This window comes from Castor canadensis, chromosome 4 (assembly GCF_047511655.1).
Source record: "Castor canadensis chromosome 4, mCasCan1.hap1v2, whole genome shotgun sequence".
Taxonomy (NCBI): domain Eukaryota; kingdom Metazoa; phylum Chordata; class Mammalia; order Rodentia; family Castoridae; genus Castor; species Castor canadensis.
The window spans coordinates 97,583,012-97,605,783 of record NC_133389.1 but is presented as its reverse complement, the minus strand read 5'-3'; the positions used below and the strand labels follow the sequence as shown (position 1 = coordinate 97,605,783).

General features: G+C 33.9%; 1 protein-coding gene across 6 annotated transcripts in view; it reads left to right on the top strand.

Moving 5' to 3' along the window:
- Lrp1b (LDL receptor related protein 1B) overlaps positions 1–22,772 on the top strand; it is a 1,877,349-nt gene that overhangs the window by 331,937 nt on the left and 1,522,640 nt on the right. For 5 of the 6 annotated variants that reach the window (XR_012447185.1, XM_074070660.1, XM_074070663.1 and 2 more), the window contains exon 2: positions 18,108–18,230. The exons of the other annotated variant lie outside the window; for it this stretch is intronic. Coding sequence is in view for 4 of the 5 variants with exons in the window: in XM_074070660.1 (XP_073926761.1) it covers positions 18,108–18,230 (123 nt within the window). In the remaining variant the exon portion in view is untranslated. The remainder of the gene's footprint in view (positions 1–18,107; positions 18,231–22,772) is intronic. 6 annotated transcript variants of the gene reach the window in all.

Below are 22,772 nucleotides of genomic sequence, written 5' to 3'. Positions count from 1 at the left end.
TATTGCTGGATCAAATGGTAGTTCTATGTTTAGATTTTTTAAAAACTCCAAATTTTTTTCCAGAGTGGTTGTATTTTTGTACTAGTTTACATTCCCACCAGCAGTGTAAGAGGGCTCCTTTTTCCCTGCATCCTCGCCAACACCTGTTGTTAGTGGTGTTGCTAATGATGGCTATTCTTAGAGCTTTTATCATGAAATGGTTTTGGATCTTATCAAAGGCTTTTTCTGCATCTATTGAGATGATCAAGTGGTTTTTGTCTTTGCTTCTATTAATGTGGTTTATTATGTTTATTGATTTTCATATGTTGAACCACCCCTGCATTCCTGGGATGAAGCCTACTTGGTCGTGGTGAATGATCTTTTTGATGTGTTGTTGAATTCAGTTTGCCATTATTTTATTGAGGATTTTTGCATCAATGTTCATTAAAGATATTGGCCTATAGTTCTCCTTTTTGGAGGTGTCTTTGCCTGGTTTTGGGATAAGTGTAATACTGGCTTCATAATATGTGTTAGGCAGTTTTCCTTCCCTTTCTATTTCATGGAACAGTTTAAGGAGGGTTGGTATCAGTTCTTCTTTAAAGGTCTGATAGAATTCAGCAAAGAATCCATCCAGTCCTGGACTTTTCTTTTAGGGAGACTCTTGATTGCAGCTTTAATTTCATTTTGTGTTATAGATCTATTCAGGTGATTAATATCCTCTTGGTTCAGTTTTGGATGATCATAAGTATCTAGAAATCTGTCCATTTCTTTAAGATTTTCAAATTTATTTGAATAATTTAAATATAGGTTCTCAAAATAGTCTCTGATGATTTCCTGGACTTCCATGGTGTTTGTTGTTACCTCCCCTTTTGCATTTCTGATTCTACTAATTTGGATTTTTTCTCTCCTGATTTTAGTCAGGTTTGCCAGGGGTCTATCAATCTTGTTTATTTTTTTCAAATAACCAACTTTTTGTTTCATTAATTCTTTTTATAGTTTTTTTTGGTTTCTGTTTCATTGATTTCAGCTATTATTTTTATTATTTCTCTCCTATTTGTTTTGGGATTTGCTTGTTCTGGTTTTTCTAGGAGTTTGAGATGTATCATTAGGTCATTGATTTGAGATCTTTTAGTCTTTTTAATATATGCACTCATGGCTATAAACTTTCCTCTCAGGACTGCCTTTGCTGTGTCCCATAGGTTCCAGTAGGTTGTGTTTTCATTTTCATTGACTTCCAGGAACTTTTTAATTTCCTCTTTTATTTCATCAGTGACTCATCATTCATTAAGCAATGAGTTATTCAGTTTCCATCTGTTTGCATGTTTTTTGTCTTTATTTTTGTTGTTGAGTTCTAATTTTATTGTATTGTGATCAGATAGAACGCATGGTATAATTTCTATTTTTTTATATTTGCTGAGGCTTCTTTGTGCCCTAGGATATGATCTATTTTGGAGAAGGTTCCATGGGCTGCTGAGAAGAATGTATATTGTGTAGAAGTTGGATGAAATGTTCTTTAGACATCAACTAGGTCCATTTGATCTATTGTATATTTTAGATCTAGGATTTCTTTATTGATTTTTTGTTTGGATGACCTATCTATTGATGATAATAGGGTGTTAAAGTCTCCCACAACTACTGTGTTGGATTTAATATGTTTTTAGGTCCTTCAGGGTCTGTTTGATGAAATTGGGTGCATTGACATGGGGTGCATATACATTAATAATTGTTATTTTCTTTTGTTCTATTTCCCCTTTTATTAGTATGGAATGTCCTTCTTTATCTCATTTGATCAATGTAGGTTTGAAGTCTACTTTGTCCAAGATAAGTAATGCTACTCTTGACTGTTTTCAGGGGCCATTGGCTTGATAAATATTCTTCCAGCCTTTCATCCTAAGCCTATGCTTATTTCTGTCAGCAAGATGGGTCTCCTGTAAGCAACAAATTGTTGGATCTTCCTTTTTAATCCAGTTCATCAAACGGTGCCTATGATGGGGGAATTAAGTCCATTAACATTAAGTGTTAGTAGTGATAGGTATGTGGTGATTCCTGTCATTTAGTTGTCTTAGTTGTTTGAAGGTTTGTTTGTGTGTACCTAAGTTGAGGTTACTCTCTACTTTCTTGCTTTTTCTTTTCCTGTAGTTTGGTACTGCCTGTCCTTTCATGGTTAAGTTGGGTTTCACTTTCTGTGTGCAGAATCCCTTGAAGAATCTTTTGTAGTGGTGGCTTTGTGGTCATATATTGCTTTATTTTCTGTTTATCATGGAAGACTTTAATTGCTCCATCTATTTTGGATGATAATTTTGCTGGGTAGAGTAACCTAGGGTTGAAGTTATTTTCATTCAGTGCCTGGAAGACCTCACCCCAAGTTCTTGCTTTTAATGTTTCTGTTGAGAAGTCTGCTGTGATTTTGATGGGTTTTTCTTTGTATGTTATTTGTTTTTTCTCTCTTACAACCTTCAATATTCTTTCTCTAGTCTCTGTACTTGTTGTTTTAATGATAATATGCCATGGGGTAGTTCTATTTTGGTCAGGTCTGTTTGGTGTTCTGGAGGCCTCTTGCACCTGTATGGGCATAGCTTTCTCTAGACTTGGGAAATTTTATGTAATTATTTTGTTGAATATATTATGCATTCCCTTTGCTTGCACCTCTTCTCCTTCAATGCCCATGACAGGCACACTGTAAACATCTACAGCTAGTTCTCCTGTCTGGGCAGAGCTAGAGTTTACAGCCACTCTCTTCCCACTTTGGTCTTTTGATGGAGTCAATAAGTTCTTGTATTTTTTCACAGGTCTTGAGTTGTTTAACTAATAGTTCTTCCGTTTTTCCTTTAAATACCATTTCATCTTCTACTTCTGAGATTCTATCTTCTGCTTCTTCTGTTCTGCTGGATTGGTCTTCCATTTTGTTGTGCATTTCTGTTTCATTTTTTTTCTGAGGCTTTCCATATACTGATTCCCTTCCTCTTTAATATTGTCTATTTTTGGCCCGAGTTCATTTATCTCTTTATTTATTATGTTCTGTGTTTCACTTTGGTATTTATACAGTGCTTCTATAGTTTCTTTTATTTGTTCTTGTGCTTTCTCAAATTCTCTATTTTTGTTGTCTAGGAATTTCTTGAGTGTCTCCTGTACATTTCGGTTGACCATATCCAGTATCATCTCTATAAAATTATCATTGATTACTTGCAGGATTTCTTCTTTCAGATTGTTCTTGTGGGCTTCATTGGCTTCTTTGGCATAGTTTATCTTCATTTTGTTGGAGTCTGCATCTGAGTATCTGTTTTCTTCATTTCCCTTTGGTTCCTGTACTAATTTATTACTGGGGGGAAACGTGTTTCCCTCTTTTTTCTGTCTTCCCATCTTTGCCCTTGGTATTGTTACTGTCCCTGTACTGTGTGCAATTAAGTATTTTCTAGCTTATAATAATAACAATGGTGATATCTAGACTGGGAGGGTGAGAGGAGAGAGAAAGCAAAGAAGGTAAAGATAAAGGGAAAAACAATAAAAAAAACTTTAAAAAGTACCAAAGAAATAAACAGAGAGAGATAGTGTACTAATCAACAGTAAGCTAAACATTCATTAGAGAGAGAGAGGAAAAAAAAATCCCCAAGTTCAAATGCAAGAGTTTCAGTCTTAATAATTTTGGAGTTAGTCCCTCATCCTCCAATCCTGGAGATGGTGTCTCAGAAGTAGTTCTGTCATTGTCTTATCAAAGGGGGAAAAAAACCAAAAACCAAAACAAACAAAAAAACAAAAACCAAACAAAATATCCCAAGTTCAAATGCAATACAGTTTCAGTTAGACCTTCAGCATGCAGTTCTAGTTCAGTTGTTGTCTCATCAAAGGAAGCAAAAAAAAAAAAGAAAGAAAAAGGGTCTGGAGACAGTTCTGTGAATATCTGAGGCTGCAGCTCACCTGCCCACTACTGTCAGTCAGCTATTGCTGGAGGCTTTATCGATTGCAGATCTCAAGAGTGACCTAGCCTGTAGGCTTTGTTTACTTAGAGTTCTCCCGGGCAAGATGGCCACTGTTACAAGCTTTCCCCTCTCCAAGCACACTGGGGGAGGTGGCGCTACACCTGCCTTCTCCAGCTGGTTTGTTTATTTACAGTTCACTTGGGAAGTGTCCCTTCCTCCCTCTCTAGTGGAGTTTTCCTCCCACCACCACTTTTACAAGCTTTCCCACTCCAAGGTTGCTGGCAGGTGCTGCCACTCCTGCCTTCTCTGGCTGGCTTATTTATTTACAACTCTATGAGGAATTGCCCCTCCTCCCCTTTGGTGCTCAGAGTGCCCCACCCTATTTGCTACGTGTCTTTTGTTGTTGTTGTTGTTTATTCAGTTTGTTTTCTTTCTCTTTTTTCCCTGGATGGGGGTCAGTCTGTCCAGGGGGCTATGCTGATCTGGCCCAGGGTTGTTTCTGGGAGTACTGTGTGCTGCTTAGCTCACCTGGTGGTTTGCATCTCTGGAGCCGGTAGTAGCTGGCATCTTGCATTGTGGGAGCCCTCCTGGTTTCTCTGTTTAATGTGGAGTGGGGATGCTATGCGTGGGCTGGGGGTGTGGAGGAGTCAGAGTTTTGCCTCTTCTTTGTGGTGTTTCATTCAAAGTGTTTCTCCAGCATCTCTCCAAGATTTTACTTTAGGAAGCACGATTTCTGCTTCCTCCCTCTAGTTGCCCTCTTGAAATCTCCTTGAGTCTCCCTCCTCTTTAAAAAAATTATTTCATTGGCCAGAGCATGGTAAATTCACATTCAAATATTTAGAAAATCCTATTGAAGATTTATTTAGGATAAAATCAGGCAAGTATCTTCTTAACTATTGATCATCTGTACATATGAAAGGATCATTTTAGAGGGTTCTTTTACATTGCATAGGAAGCCACCATGAGGCAACTTTGAAGCTCTCTTTCTGGGAAGGATGCTACATTTAAGAATATATCCTTGGGTTTAAGAAACATCTTATATAAAACCTAAATTTTCCTTAAGAACAAAAATTCATTTACATGGCAGGCACAGGATATTTAGGTTGCATGGAGTCTTTTTTTATTCATTTATTCATATGTGCATACATTGTTTGGGCCATTTATCCACCTTCCTCCCATCCCCTCTCTCTCCTCCCCCATCCCTTGCTTCCAGGCAGAACCTGATCTGCCCTTTTCTCCAATTTAGTTGAGATTTTCTCATCCTTTGGGTCTTTTAAATTTTACATGTCTATCAAAATGGTTGGAAAATATGAAGAAAATATTTAAAGTCAAAAGAATGCAAACATTAAAGTGACAGAATCTCTAGGACTGACAAAGATGGAGTGTAATAAGTGCAGCCTAGTGTATGAGATAAAGGAAAGTTATAATGTACATTTTGGCAATATATTTGGAGGGAGGACAATTTGTCTAAACACATCAAAAATTTTACAAACTGAATTCTTTGAGAAATCTCATTTTTATTCAATTAGTAATTTATTTATTTTTTGGCAATACTGGGGTTTGAACTCAGAACCCTGTGCTTGCTAGGCAGGTGCTCTACCACTTGAGTCACATTTCTGTCTTTTTTTTTGGTGAGTTATTTTTCCAGTAAGGACTTACACATTTCATTCTGGGCTAACCTTGAACCATGATTCCCCTATCAACATCTTCCATGTAGCAGGGATTACATACATGAGCCACTATGCCTGACTTACTTGTTGAGATGGGATCTCACTAACTTTTGCCCATACTGTCCTCAAACTTATATCCTCCTAATCACTGCCACCAAAGCAGCTTGATTATAAAAGTGAGTAACTGCACTCAGCCAGTAATTTATTGTTAAGTCAAACAAGTGTCCAAAAATCACCTTTAGAGTCATTATAACTTTAAAATTGGGATATAATGAGAAATCCCTTTGGTCAACTTAAATATTAATAACTAACAAAAGACAGGACTGTAAAATAGATACAGTGTGTGGGGGAGATACTTGTGGGAGGGGGGCAGGTGAATGAAGTAGATTAAGGTGAGGGTATATGGTGAATGGACTTGTATGTATTTGAAATAGACTGAAGACACCGCTTGCAATTGCTTTAAGTGGGGAGGGGAGAGGGTCAATGGGGAGAGTTGGTGGGGATGATCCAATCAATGTACAATTTAAGCCTATTTAGAATTGTCATGATGAATACCCTTGAACAATGAATATATCCTAATACAAAAATTAAATGAATAAATAAATAAAAATTTCCCATTGCCTCTTTGGGTACAGTTACATAGTTCCCAATTTTTAAAACTTCAAAAATGTGAAAAATTCTTATTATATCATATCCTTCTTGCATTTATCCTACAGAACTCTGTCAATGTGAAGGTACATTGCAAAATAGTTTTTGAGTAAAAAGACAATAAATTGAGTGATGTACTTAGTGTTCTTATGAAAGCAAACTTCACAATGTCCATGTATTTTTCTATGCAGAAAATCTTCAGGAATGCAGGAAAACACAATAGCAATTATTACACAGAAGCACTCCAGTTTCCTTATACTTCACATTCAGTCTCTTCATCTGCTCTATTCTTCATGATTGTGCCTCTTCTCATAAATGTCCTCCTTTACCTTTTATTCACAGCATTATAGATAAATGATAGGCAAGGCAAAGTTTACTTCTTCCCACGATATGTCATTTTTCCTTTTCATTATTCTCTGTATACTTTCCTTTTAATAAAATGTAACCTATGTGATTGAAATATCTCCAACTTATGCTACAGAAAATAATAACATTGTGATGTTTATGGTCTCTGAATATGAGTTTTAATGTTCTGCTAGTTTACATTGTTTTGTTTTTCAAATTTTTTTTAATTATGGGAAGAAAGAGCAAGCATTGGTATAACATAAAAAAATACGCATTTCTCTCTCCTCCTAAAACATTATTAGGCTTAATTTATATTCCCTTCTGCCCCCATGGCAACCTTTCTAATTTCCTATTGACATTAAAATGTTACATTAAATTTTTTCTTTTGATAAAGTAATAATTACTTTCATGAGATTCATTTAAATTCTCGTAACATGTGTCTTCTGTAGAGAGGTGCTTAATTAACTGTGTTACTTAAGAGTTATGTTTTGGAAATGCATTGAACTTTTCTTCATATTCCACAATTATCCAAATAACACAATCCCACCTACCTAGGACCCCTGTCTCCTTTCACATCAAGTAATAAAGATATTTTTCTCCCTTGATCATGGGCTTTGGAGACACATGTACTAAAGGTAACTAATCTCTGAAAATCATTGTTTCATCCTCCCTCCTCCACAGGGGACTTTCAAACACTATATGTATTTGTTAAAGCATTTGTTTGATGGAGATGAATAAAGAGATGGCAAGTTCATTTTCTCTTCACCTGTGGTTTTGGGGAATACAAGGAGATCCCTGTCTAAATCACATTTGTACACTTCTACCTCTGGGCTCCTTATTTCTTCTTGTTCGTTCTCTTCACCCATGCTATCCTTTTATGATTGCCCCCATCTCCACAAAACCCTTCCTTTTAACTTTCTTTCACAAATTACAGATAAATGATTGGCAAAATTTACTTCTTCCTGTGATAATTGTTACTTTTGTAGAGCTGAGACTCAAGCACATGAAATTTTAGTTGTCAGCAGTCAGATGGGAAAGAGTTAAGAAAAAGAAAGCTTTGTGGCCTATATTGGAAGTATAAGTTGATGCCACATTCTAATAATTTATGTAGGGTAAGAACTAATATTGTTTATTTGATTTCTAGGTAGGGTGCACCTGGGTATGGGGATGTTTGGGCTATTATAATGATGGAAGGAACCACTGCCATTTAATGTATGTAGGACAGTATTGCAAAATACATCCCCAATGCAAATTTGTTATCAAAATGCCATAAAAATTCTTTGACAAAAAGAAGAGCAGGACTTTTGTCATTCAGATATCTATTTGTATCCTGACCTTGTCACTTGAGTGGCATTTAAAAAATCATTTATCTTCCTAAACAGTTTTAGAAATCGTATCTTCCGGTAAACATTACATGCAACACATACATTATTTAGGCTAGTCTGTAGCACATAATGAAGATTCAGCATTGTTATACTATGGTTAGTATTAATTACTTTATCTCCCACAGGAAAAAATAACTTTTCAAAAATCTACCAACTTACTGAAGTTGGTAAGAGGCCTAACTAAATGTTCATAGAACACATATTAAACTATTAAGTAGGAGCTAACAGCATAGCTCATTGGTAGAGCAATCATACCACAGAATAGTATGAAAAAAAAATATTGAAAAAACCACAAAACCTGTATCTGAGCAAAATAAATATTCAACCTAATTTCCAAGCTATCTTTGACATAGAAAATACATTTTAGCTATATAAATTATTTGACATTCATGCTGTCTCTTTGTGAACTTCCTTTAGTTTGGAATTCATCCTCCACCTAGCCAGTGTGACAATCATATAGATATAATATATATATATATATTATTAAAAAATTTGAAATAGACCTTTTATGAGAAGTTTTGATACCTATATCAGTTATTTTTGGGTGTTAGTACAGTTGCTCAACACATTGTAACTAAGAAATAACAATTTTTTCTGCATAACCTAACAAAATGTCTAGAGGTTGGTGAGGTGGGCTGTAGGTGAACCTTGAAATGGTCCAAAAAATATCATGCAAGGCCAACATTCTGACACTCTTTCCACTCTGTCATTGTCACTGTGTTAATCTTTATACTCTAGCTTCTCTTAAACTCTTAAAATGGCTGTGGCTGCCTCAATCTTCAGGTGCTCACAGTCTAGAGCCATGCAAGAGAGCACCTCTTCATGAACTGTTTTTTTTAGCAGAAAGGAACACTTTCTCTGAGACAGAACTAATGACCTTATATGTCCATTTTCACTATTCAACACTAGGCCATATGTTTACTTCCTAACTGCAAGAGAATTGGAAAAGCTAGCATACAGCCTTCCCTGTGTCCAACGTAAGAAATAAGATTTTTCAAAATGATGAAAATAGCTGTTAGGTAGGCAAGTAAGTATCAATATCATGTACATATTTTCTCCCCATCTCAACTCCCATCTACAGCTCTGTTCGTGCTAAGAATGGATCCATTTTTATACTCTTCCAACAAGATAACTACACACTTGTATCAGTAGCTACATTTCATAAATGTAATATTTTTGCTTACTCCTCTACTAAGCCATCAGCAGATTATGGGAGGAGACCCTATGCATTCATCATTATATTTTTAGTGTTTACTTTGGTTTACAGTAAGTAGTAAATAAATATTAAATCTGGAGCCCTTAAATATGGAAAAAGAAATTATGATGGAACAACATATTTTAAAATCGAAATAAGAACTTTTGAAAACTAAAGTTACAGTGGTTAAGACACAGCATAATGGATACAGGATGTTGCATCATCCTTAAAGGAGCCAAAGCTTAGCCATCTGCTTCACATCTCAGTAAGTCTAAAGATGAGAAAAAAGATATGAATTTTGGTACCCCTGGGAGATTGGATAAGGATCACACAGGATTTTGAGAATAGAGCTTTCAAGGAAATGTCAATAATTTAGGTTCTTTCTTTTACATATAAGAAAGAAACACATCAAAATTTTACCCTTTACAATGTAGAATATGAAAGAACTGTAATTCATTTCAGATGGATTTTGAAAAAGGGCAGGTAAAAAGGAAATATAGTATTTTTACTGAAATCTCCGAAGAGAACACAGAACTGAAAATTGTTAATTCAGTGATAGAGAATGAAGTCAATCATATTGAAAATATCAGCTTTATTTCACTGTATATATATCCTATCTTGCTGAAAAAGGGAGAGATGGGACAGAAGTCTTTATTCTGTCTGATGTGAGTGTGGGTATATCTCTGTGTGCAGTGTGCACTGTGGTATTTTTTCTTAGTAAAGAAGAAGTTACAAACAGATCTATGCTGAGTGCTTTATGATTTTCCATAGTGCAGCCCTAAAAACACAAGTCTATCCATGTATAAATAATCAAGGAAAAAAAACTCCTTACTTTCTCCTTGAAAATTAAATATTAAATTAGATTTGAAATATTTACAAACTTCTCTTTTTTTGTTTTTTGGTTTTTTATTCATTTATTCACATGTGCACACATTGTTTGGGCCATTTCTCCCCCCTAACCCCCTTCATTTGTTGATTACAATAGAAATGGTAAATGAGCAAAGCTTTTTCCTGGGAATAACACATCTCTTTAAATTTTCAATTTGGCCTTTGTTTTATATAAAATGTTTTTATAAGTACAAATTGCCATTTGCAGCTCTGAGATGCTTAATAAGGGAAAGATGATTGAGAATTTGTTAATAAGCAATAGAAAACTTAAAGATAAACGTTCAAATTTTTTGTAATGGACATTATATTTTTTGTATTTTCTTGTTATAAGAATAAAAACACACAGACATGAACACACAGAAACACATGCACACACACATCCTTTGTACCAATTCATGTACTTCTCAATCAGAGGTGTGAGTTATTGTAGTGTGTACAGTTTTTCATAAAATTCTGTAATGTGCTTCACCTTGGTCTTTTGACAAAATATTTTTTACTGACATTCAACATCATTGATAAGAAAAGGCATTTTGTTTCAGTAAACTAACAGAAAAGGACTCATTAGAAAATGTCCTTAAAATTAGTGACAAAATAGCTCACTGATTGCTTCTTTCTACTCATTTTATCAGACTTCTGTGTGTTACATCTTTACCATGACAGGAGCTTAAGGTATTGCTTATTGTGTGTTTTTTATATCAAATTACCATAAATTTATTGTCCCAGAGCAATATATATTTATTACTTTGTGCTTCTGGAGGTCATAAGCCTAAGTAATGTCATCAGGGTTGAGTTCTACATTCTCAATCAGAGGTGTGAGTTATTGAAGTATCTACAGTTTTTCATAAAATTCTGTAACATGCTTCACCTTGGTCTTTTGCCTAGCAGCTTCTTGAACCTTCTTTTAATCCTGGGTACTTGACATCATCTTTAGGTTGCTAGAAATGCTATTTCCTGGGTGCATCTGCTCCCCTGTCAGACCTCTTATAAGAACACTTATGATAATATTGGGCCTAGCTGATGTTCCCACCTCAAGATCTTTCCCTGAATCAAATCTGAAAAGTTCTTTGTACATGTAAGTTGACATATTAAGTTTGTATATGTGAACTTCTTTGGGGTGCCATATTCAGCTTACCAGTAGACTCTTCCTCAATTTTATTAAACTTCAAATTTTAAACTTCAATTTTTAATAATTCTCTATTTGTTGTAATTTTAATGGTGACTGAGCTTTAAGCAGAGTTCTATGCCAGTTTAAAAATACACAAACATATTTACATATTACATCTCTACAGTCCTATGTGTGTGTACATATGACTGCAGAGAAATTAAGTCTATAAATTATCAGTGATGCCTCAACTTCTAAATCAGAACTATTGACTAAAATCATATTTTACTATTGAAATACTTTTCAAAATTCAATGCTTTCTAGCTTATGCCTGTGAAGATTTTTCAGGGTGGATTTGACAGATGAATGATAGCATGCATTATAAACTTATTGTGCAATCTTCCTTTACCCCACACCCCAAAAATGTACTTACATTCCTAATTATGATATTCCTAAAGGAATTGTCTTTTTAATATAACTATCAATATTGTATCTGGCCAAGTCATCATTGCACACCAGGTAATGTAAAATCTAATTTTCAATATACTCTTTACAAAACCCTGGAGGATAACATTGAATCATTCTCGTTTGATTTTTGTTTTTCATGAATGCTTTAATTTTATATAGTGTAATCTTTACTCAGAGTATTTTATTTTAACCATGGGAAAAGTTCATTTTATTTAGTACTTAACTAAAGATATTCATCATTCTGAAACTAAAACACGGAATAGTGGTAATTCTTTGGCTTTTTGTTTTTTCTCTCTTTGGAAAAATGGTATAGAATTATTTTAAGAAAATTTGATTTTTTTTCCATTGAAATTTTCTCTCTCAAAAAAATTTGATTGACCCATAATTGTACATACTTGTGGGTTACAAATGGAGTGGTTTATCCATATATACATTGTAGAATGACCAAATCAGGAAATTAGCATATATATCAACTTAAATTATTATCATATCTTTATGGGAAGATTATTCAGAACCCTCTATTCTAGTTAGTTTGAAATATACAGTGTATTAGTGTTAACTATATTCACCCTAGTAAGCAAAAAATGTCCTAACTCATTTCTCCAATCTAATGGTAACGTGGTATCCAGATACCAAATTCTCCCTCTTCCGTCTTCCTCCTTTTCCCACCCTCTGGTAACCACCATTCAATTCTCAATTTCTATGGGATCAGCTTCTCTAGATTTTACACGTAAGCAAGGTTGTACATTATTTGTCTATCTGCACCTAACTTATTTCACTTAATAAAATATCCTCTAGGTCTATCTGTGTCACAAATGATAAGGATTTATCCTTTTTTATCTCTGACATGATATATATATATATATATATATATATGTAATATGTATAGTTTTTTTCATTATCTATTATTGGAAATTTATGTTCATCCCATATCTTGACTACTGTCAGTAGTGCTTTAATGAATATGGGAATGCAGGTGTCTCACTGAAGTCTTTTTGTTAATGCACCTATGAAATTGAAGACAGAAATCCCTCCAGAGCTATAATACACACACCAGATTGAAAGTGGAGCTTTCTGTGTAGCATGTTATGGATCCAGAAATAGAAGGGGTGAAAGTTCATTGAGGAAGTTTCCATGAAAGAAGGTAAAATGGCATTAGACATTAGTAAATAACTAGAATTTTCTTACATGGGAAAGGGCATTCCAAGACAAGGAATGGATGAGTGAAGTCATGTAAGCAATATGTGTAGGGAAAGTAAATAGTATAGTCAAGAGAGTTTTATATATATATATATGTATATATATATACATATACATATAGTTATATATAGTTTTATATATATATATACATGTAGTTATATATAGTTATATATATAGTTTTTTATAGAGAGTTTTATATATATATATATATATATATATATATATTCTTCAAGTACATATGTATATTTTTCTGGAATATGAGAATATAAGGGAAAGGATTTAGGTACTTCCTTAAACTTGATAATTAGAATTAATCGTTACTTTAACTTTACGTGGTCTTCATCAAAATTTGAAGTTGAATTATAAATACATTCTCTAGACCTTCCCAATAATTCCTCTTTTGGTAATGAATTCATTACCTGTTACACGAGGCAAAAATGAACATAACCAGGTTTCTCTTTTAGCAATAATGAATGATCTGTTAGTCTTATGAATTTTGTTAATCCTATGTTTAAGTTGGCAATGAGATACAGAGATCACAAATAAAACATTTGGTATTAACTAAACTCTGAAAAGTCACAACACAAACCTTATACTTCACTTGTTCAGAATGTTGTATTTATTTTCTAACTTACCTAATTCATAATTTTATTTTTTAACATCTTTAACTAAGTCCTGAGGAATTTACCTGTTGAATGCATTTATATTACTCCTTTACCCACAATTCATAATTTGCTACCAGAATTCATCATTTATTTTTTTAAATTTCCCTATAGTGTTCTATTATGATTCAACAGAAAGATAATTAATTTCCTGATAAACTACATTCTCAACCGTCTAGTAAGTCAACTTTGAAGGAAAATTACAAAATTATTACAAATTAATTATGATGTATAGTTAAAGAAATGGAGAACATAGTTTATTCACTAAATCCCTATTGATCAATAACAGTTTCAGTACTTGACTTTGAAAGTTCCTATTTTTTTCAAAAAATTAGTAAATAATGGTAGTATTACAATGAGGAAATATGAATTAACTGGTCTGATAATTAACATACAAAGCTTTTTAGTTAGAGCTATGTCAAACTTTTAAAATATTACAGATTACAATAAAAATAAGTAGATGTTTTTGCATAAGTATAGAAAGATTATCATACTAAGCTCTTATGACAGATGAATCCATGTTTTGTCAACTCTATAGGTTATGGTTATTCTAATCTTTTCACATTTTTTGCTGCAAGAATCTTACTATTATAAAGTGATACACATTTTTTAGCTTTGATCTTCTTCCTTAGGGATATCAGTCAAATAACATTCATATTCTCATAAGCTTCTTTTTTTAATTACCCTATCTTTCATACAATAGAAAAACATTTAAAATAAGATTAGTTTGACTATCTCAGAAATGTGGGTTGAAGCATTAAATAGGATAAGTGGAAAGCACACACATACATATTATTGTGTTCTGATTTGGGAACTGAATCTCATGGAAATAGTTTAAAATATTCACCTCAAAATGTTAAAAAATTTCTTATTTCAAAACTGTATTCAATGCTTTATAAAACTGTCCTTGAAATGGAGTATCTTGTTGAGAAATAAACAGATGGGTTATAGCAAGCGCTTCTTAGCAGTTGTTTCCTAGAGGGATAATATAAAACTGTCCCCCAAACTGCAACAATGAAAATTGTTTTCAGAGATTGAAGCCTGCTTAGTGAGCTGATAACACAGGTTCTTTAGGTACATTGCCCTAAGTCTACTTTACCCCTTGGAAAAATGTAATTATTAAATCATTATGGATTTATTCATATGTGTATTTAGCTATAAATATATATTAAAGATGGATGGTTTACATATTTCCCTAAGTATTATTCTTTATAACTGAATGTGGGTGAACATTTGGACATTAAAACAAAATCAAATGAACATCCATTTTTCAAATATATACTTTCAACATTAGGTGCTTTTTTTTTTCATTTTTCTTTTATTATTCATATGTGCATACAAGGCTTGGTTCATTTCTCCCCCCTGCCCCCTAGGTGCATCTTAATTACCATTACAAAGTAATCATTTTACAAATTTCTCATTGATTCCTTTACCAATTCTCACAGCAATTATTCTAAACCTTTACTGCCCTTCACATTTCAAGACCTTACTTTGTTTCTGAGTTCTTGGAGAAAACAAGCAGGTAAAAATACCTTAACTTTCTTCCCTTCTGTTATCTGTCATTTCATTTTTCTATCCTTTCTTTCTCAGAGAAATTTTTTTGTTGCTGTTTTTTAGGTTCTTATTGCACCTCATAAGTTCTTTGGTAAACTGTTCCACTTTCACTTCTTTTTACGGCCAGTAGACTCTCTTTCTCCAGTGGTACTTTTCCTTCAGCATGTAAGTGTAGTCCATCTTTTCAAAACTCATTGCACCAGTAATTTGCCATTAGTGACACCTTTTCCACTTCAGTTCTTAAAATTTCACATGGTCTTCAGAAACGATATTTCCCTCACATCTGCCTGCATTGTCTGTGGCTAACTGTTGTCTCTCTGCGGGACCTACTCTAACTTTTACTCCTTGACAATCTGTTTATTTTCCCAGAACCCCTCCCCCATCTATTCCCCCCACTCGTGACCTTGCTCCTCTCTTTAACTTCATCTGCATCTATTCCTGTAGCTTTCAATAACTTCTTATAGTCCCAGTTCTGTTGTGTTTCCAGTTTTGATCATTCTCGTGACTTTAGACTTAAATATTGCACTGCCCTTGGATGTCTCTTCTTGAATGTCTCCCAAACACTCAAACTCAATATAATAAAAAGCAGTTGAAAAGTCTAATATTGAGTTCAGAGATTCAAATTTAAGGTGCTGATATAATGAGATAGTGAGCATGATGTTTGATTTCAGTTTTCTCATAAAATAATCTTGAAACTCAATTCCAGCAACATATTTATCTACATGGGCATTTCCACTCAACTGGATTATTGCAATAATATCCTAGTTGATATTCATACTTCCAATTTCACTTCAATGAACTCTATTCCTAGTACAGTAATTACAGTGATCTGTTTTAAAAAAAAGTGAGTTAAATTGTGCCACTCTGTTCAAAATCTTCCAGTGGTCCCCTATCTTGTTTTATAAGTAAAATTTAAAGCCTTCATCTGCCCCTCTCAATCCCACAAGCTCCAACCTCATCCTTTCTTAACTTTCTCTTTTACTCCAGCTTAACCATCCGCCTTATTGTTTCTTATATTTCCTCAGCACCTTCCTGCCTCTAGTCCTTAGTCCATAATCTTCAACACTTGAAACTTTTATTCAAATGAATCTCTCTCACTCTTTATAAGCCTATTTTTTCACATTCTCTGTGACACATTCTCTGACAATCTTGTTTGAAATCGTACTTCACCTCCTGACTACACCTCTTAATCCTTCTCTCTCATTTACTTTTCTCCATGAGGTTTATCTTTTAACATATTATAAAATCAACTCATTTATTTTATCTTTTCCCTATCCTCCCACTGTAATATAGACTTCATGATGGAACATGGTAGAAACTCAATATTTGTTGCCTATGTAAATAAATGAACACACTAAGATGAGCGGTTGGTAGTGCTTCTTGGTATAAATACTTATATAATATACTATTCCTTTTATTTCTCCCCTACATCCATGGGCAAGCTCATATGCCTGTGTGAACTTCTTATCTTCTTATCTATATGTCTTATCTTGGTTTTGAAACATCATTTGATCTATTTCTGAGACTATTTCCTTGGAGACATGTTTAAGACTTTCAAACATTTAATCACCAATTCTTAGTTCTTACATTGCATCATTTGGAGCTGAGTCTTTATGTAAGTCCTTGCTACTTTAGCAGAATTGTCTCTAGAAAATTGAAAGATCTTCCTAGAAGAAAATTGTGTAGCATGTGTTTCTTTACTCTCAGTTTGTCATGGCTTCAAATCACTAGAGACTGCTTCCCACAGTGATCAAGTTACTTAATTACTAGATGTTTTTGAAATAAAATATTTCAACACTATAACTAGTTCTTTATTGTCCTCTTTACTCTTTTATACCTTCAATAAGATAAATAGTTTACTATGTCACATGCTATACAATGTCATTTAGCAAGGTGCTTTCTCACCCTGCCCCAACATATACACTTCTAATATTTTGGGAGGAATGAAGAAAGAGAAAACTTGTCATCTCAAGATTACAGATCAAGTGCAGTTTGGGTCCTGAACATACACCTTGATTTTTCTGGAATAAACTTGGTTTATACCTTTTTCCCAGTGTAACTACTAATGAATTTTCTTTCACCCAATGAAATTATGTTTTTGTTATTATTATTCATTATTATTTAAATAATTTGCATATAAATTATATGGGCTTTTGATATATAAACAAACTTTTAAATTTCTTTCTATGCTTTTTCTCTATATTGGCTCCAATAGTTATGTGATTGCCTAAAGAAAATAAAAGTCCTTTCCTACAAATTACAAGTGGAATTATTTGAATAAAGAATTTTAACACTCTATATGCAAAGACCTGAATGTTGCTATTTCATACATGTTAAAAGTATAAGAATGATTAGCTCTTAAATAAAATATGAAAACCCAATATCTAATGAGTTAATTAGAAATTGAGGGAAGACTACCAAAGCTAAATATTCTGAAACTCTGGAAAGAAAATTATGAATATTTTCGACACAACCATCTGCAGAATACCCAATTTTTAAAAAGAGAGGGGAAAAAGAATGTTCGTTATCACTTTTACTATCCAGTACAAAAAGCTGTCCCCTGGGAAATCATGGTCAGAAAGGGAAGAAAATTCTGAGATATCCAATCCATGTAGCCAAGAAGCCTCAGTATCAGGGTGGCTGATTAAGCAGTGAATATTCAGAGACAATCTTTTAATTACAATATTTAACTAATTACCGATTTTTGTTTTTCTTGGAGCAGTGAAGAAACTAAATCTATGCTCAAGAGTTTCTGCTTTGGTTCCACATGTTCTAGAAAGCTCACTGGCTGGAATATGTGTATGCCGTATTTGATATGATAAAGCCTGCAGTGCTAAAACACAAACAAAATTCTTAACTTTTTCTAGAACAGATTGTGTGAATCTACATAAAGTCCAGCCTATCAAAATTGTGTGTCTGAGTTGAGTAGCTAAAATTAAGAAAAATAACTGACTTAGGTTTACTGCTGAACAGAAAATGTGGATCATATTCATGTACCTTTTACGTATTGTTTTTTTCACATTTCATCTTTGTACTGATCTTATGTTCGTGCTCAGATCATTCATATTTTATTTTGAAACACTTTCATTTTCAGATCAGCAGTTGTGTGATCCTGGTGAATTTCTTTGCCACGATCATGTGACTTGTGTCTCCCAGAGCTGGCTGTGTGATGGGGACCCGGACTGCCCTGATGATTCAGACGAGTCTTTAGATACCTGTGAGTAGAAAGGTTCTCATGTATTCAGATTTGCCTTCCACGTGAAACTGAATGTCAGTGGCTTTCACGGGTGACTGCTGTTCTAGTTGATTCTTTTTTTTCTTTTTATGACCTGAGAAACTTGAAAACTTTTGTTTCTGTTTCCTTTGAAATGTGTATTCAAGTGAGAGCATAAATTGCAGTTTTGTAGTGTGAATTAACTTATGAAAGGAAGAAAATGCAAGATTAATCATTTAAATGTGAGTGTTAATACTAAAAAACTGGCTTCCAAAGAGAAAACAAAAGAACTTCAAAGCATAGCAATCAAAGGAACTTTCTCCAATATCTTCACATATCTTGATAGCAAAGAACATATTGAGCAAATGTTAAGGATATCAAACTTTAGCACCCACGCTACTTTTATTAATATCCTAGGGCAATAAACAAATTATTGAACATGCTTCTTTTGAACCTGAATGATAGAAATTTTATCTGTCAATAAAGACAGATCTTTGCCTTTATATCAGATTCAAGAGCCCTGAGTACACATGAATCCTACTTGTAGCACTGTAAGTTGGAGTCCACTTGGTTTTCCCATGTTAGAAATACCACTGTAATGAAATTATAACTAAAACTATGACTATAGCTAAATATGCCACACATTTTCTAATGCTCACCTGTTCTTGGGAGTGTGACCTTTCCACAAAATTTTGATATTAATATTTTTAGCTGTTCCTGCTTTTGTCTGTGCTCCTATTACCATATGTAATATCATTACTACCCCAAACAACTACATAATTCTGAGAGAAAGTGAAGAAAAAGATGTATCCTCCTTATTTCTTGATATTGTAGAGATACCAATTATTGGTTCCATTTTCAATTTCTATCTGTTTGTTTTCAAGTTTTGCAGACAAGGCAAGTGTACATTTTGCTGAAAATCTTCCTATTAGAAAACAGAGGTGATGCTTGCTAATATTTTCTACTTTTGCTACTCTTTCTAAAGTTTTCAACTTGGATAAACGTGAACACTTGCACTACTTCTCTTTGAACAGATTACTTCTTACTCAGGAAGAGATTGTAGTTACTTACTACATTTCCGATTTCCTGTTTAATTCTAAAAATCTTCACTATGTCTTCATAGCATACACTATGCTAGTATGATAAAATGTAATGGATGAGTGCATTTTATCAATACATACAAAGGAATATTATTGGTAATTAAAGGAATCAAGCACTCATACCTGCTACAATGTGGATAAATATTAAAAACATACTCAGGGCAACAAACTAATAAAAAAAACCATGTTTTATAATTCCAAGCTTATTAAAGATCCCAGACAGGCCAATTTATAGATAAAGAATGTAGAGTACTATTAGAAGGGAGTGAGAAATACCTGTTAATGCATATGAGGCCTTTTGGGGGGATAATGAAAATGGCTTAATATTAGATTGTGATGATGGTTGCACAGCTCTGAATATATTAAAATATGTAATTGTATGTTCCAAATAGATTGATTATATGGTATATGAATTATCTCTTAATAAATGTGTATATAAAGGGAGAGAATATCTCTTATTATTTTTTATATGAGTGGAGATGGCAAAATGATATGAAATGACAATAATAACAATTGTTTTCATATTTCAATATACAAACCATATCTTTGCCAATATTAGGGTTTAATCTCTGGGTTTTCCACTTTGCTAGACAGGTGACCCACGACTTGAGCCACACCACTAGCACCTCTTGTTTTAGTTTATTTTTCAGATAAACTCTTCTACTTTTTGCCTGGAGCTGGCCTCAGACTGTGATCTGCCTACCTATGACCCACTATTGTTAGTTGGTATAGTATTGTAAATGTATATTTTTGAAGTGAAATCTTGGTAGCATCTATGACAAGGAAGTCTTCTTGAAAAGCACTTTTATTCTGAGGTATTCAAAATTTAATTCCTCCTAGAATATTCTGTTGAATACCAAATGATACTTCCTTTACAACAATCAATTCCAGCTGATGTTTGTTTTCTGGAAATCTGATGTTATTGTACTTAAAACTAGAGTCTTGCTTTTTAAGGGAGGAAGGTATTACTCACTTGATTCGTCCTTCTCTCCTATTGCTTTACCATCCCCCTGCAGGATGTCATTTATAGAGTTTGTTCATTATAAGTCATATTTTGTACATAATGATATATTGGCCAATGAAGAATAAAAATCTTGTGAGAGGGTAAAATATGCAATCTGGTGAATTGTGGTAATTTGCACATAGATATTACTCTGTTCCATACCTTTTCAGGGGTCAGCAAACATTTCTTTAAGTTCCGGAGAGTAAATGCTAGTTTTCACAGGCCCATCTTATCTCTACTACATTTCTCCATTGTTTCTGTTTGTTTGTGGGTTGTTTATAAAATACTTAAAAATGGAATAAAGAAGCATTTCACAGCTTATATTAAGTACAAAAACAGGACAGAAGTAAGATTTGGCCAGAATATATCTGTTGAAATTCCATAGATGAACTATAACTGCCTGTGCCCAGGTACTGCTCCAGCATGGAGTGATGACACACACAGTGAATGCATGCTACATAGAGCTGTGTGGCACCTGCTATTCATGGTGCCAGACTGTGCTAATATGGTTGAAGCTACAAAATTTGTTCTGTCCTTCTATTTCTGCATAGGTCTTTATTGATTAGGATTACTGATTGCATGTTACAAAAATGTAAGTTTTATTAAATGGGGGCTTACTTTATTCATGTAGACAGTTATAAAAGTGGCCAATTCAGAATTCATACGGCAACTACGGAAAGACACCAGGTTTCTTCCATCTTTTTGCTTTGCCATTTCTTAGCATGCATTAGTCACACTTATATCCACAGTTGGTTATTCTGGCTCCACAGAAGGCATAAAAGAAGGAAAATAGGAAAGGGGAAAAAGATAAGTGTTAGCTGTCTCTCTGACAGAAAAATGTTTTGTGTGTAAATTAAACCTAGTAGATTGCTGCTTAGGCCTCTTAGAGCTGATTATACAGTGGGTGGAGCAATGAATATTCTCAACAAGGTCCATTACTTTCCAAAACGATATTTGGGATTCTGCCAGTAAACAAAACAAGGAAGAAGAGGTATTAGGCAGCAAAGCCATCTGGTAGCATGTACCATAGTGCCCCTTTACTCCCCCCACCCTTCTCTCCATCCACAGATGGTCAGTGATCTGCACAGAGCATAATTTGGGCTCCTGAATCCCACCTACTTCTTTCCAAAGCTCAGTTTCTTCCTGAATCTCTGTTTCCATGCAGCTAACTTAACCTTTCTGAAACTCCTGGAACTCATTGTACATGCCTCATAGTAAAGTGCTTAGAATAGTGGCTGTTACATAGCAAGATCACCTTTCTACCTCTCATCTATCTGCTTTCCAGATGCCCAGATCTGTGGCAAACCACCTGACCTTAAAGATATTTTGATAGAGCATCTAGTGGCCCCCTCTAAGTAGATTTCTGTGCTAACTCAAAACCTAACTGAACATCTGTTTTAGTCCCTAAAGACTTACCTAGGATGAGGTATGATTTATTTTATACAGTAATTTGAGATAAGTCACAAACAAGTTATATAAGTAGGTATATGACATTTATACATTAGGACAAATTTGGTATAGAGAATATTTTGGAGCAGCAACTTTTTCTAGCTACTCTTCCAAACACTTCATGTTGACTAATTGTGAAGTTAAAGAGAATAGATTAATATACATTCATGAAAAACATTAGTTGATGCAGCAGTCCTGAAATGTAGATATTACCATCTCATTTTTCAAAAATGAGGGAATTTTGTTTGTCATACTTTTGTACTTCTCTAAGTAGGCTGTTATTAATGAAAGCAGACTTTGCATTTTGGGGTTTGTTTTCAACATTGCAATCTTTTTTGAAATATTGAGGTAAAGAAAAGTTCAATTCCTAAGAAGACTCCTCACCTCACCTAATTTAAAAATATAGTGTCATTTGAAAATCATGGAAGGCTGTCCCAGTAGAGTGGATTCACACTGGCTATGGGAATGATCAGTTCTAACAGAACAGTGCAATAAAAATAACAAGTCTCCTGCGTAACAGAAATAGAAGTATTATGAGAAATGAAAATGGCTACATGTCCTTAGGTTAGATGTGATTCTGTGTGAATTGACCAGTGCTTCTATCATGTTTCCGTTATTGTGAGATTTTAAACTTTATTTAGGTAACAGAATGTTAATGAACATCTTATATTCATACAGTGACCTTTCCCCTAGGACACAGGGTAGAAATCCTTTTGCAATATCCTTCTAAACTTTCTTTGGTTGACACAGGTCAGAGAAATAAAATGGGATTCAGATGGGAGGTTATTAACAAACAGATACTGCCCTTTAAAAATTTATAGTAGAAGAAGTCATTGAAAGTAGGCTACAGGAACAATAAAGTGAATGGAATTATGGTCCTTGTTTCTAACTAATAGTGATTTAGAGGTCATTTTGCAGTGAGCTAATATATGAGAACTTCAGAGCTAAGCGTTTCATCAGGTACAGAAGCTGAAATGATCTTACAGATTAAAG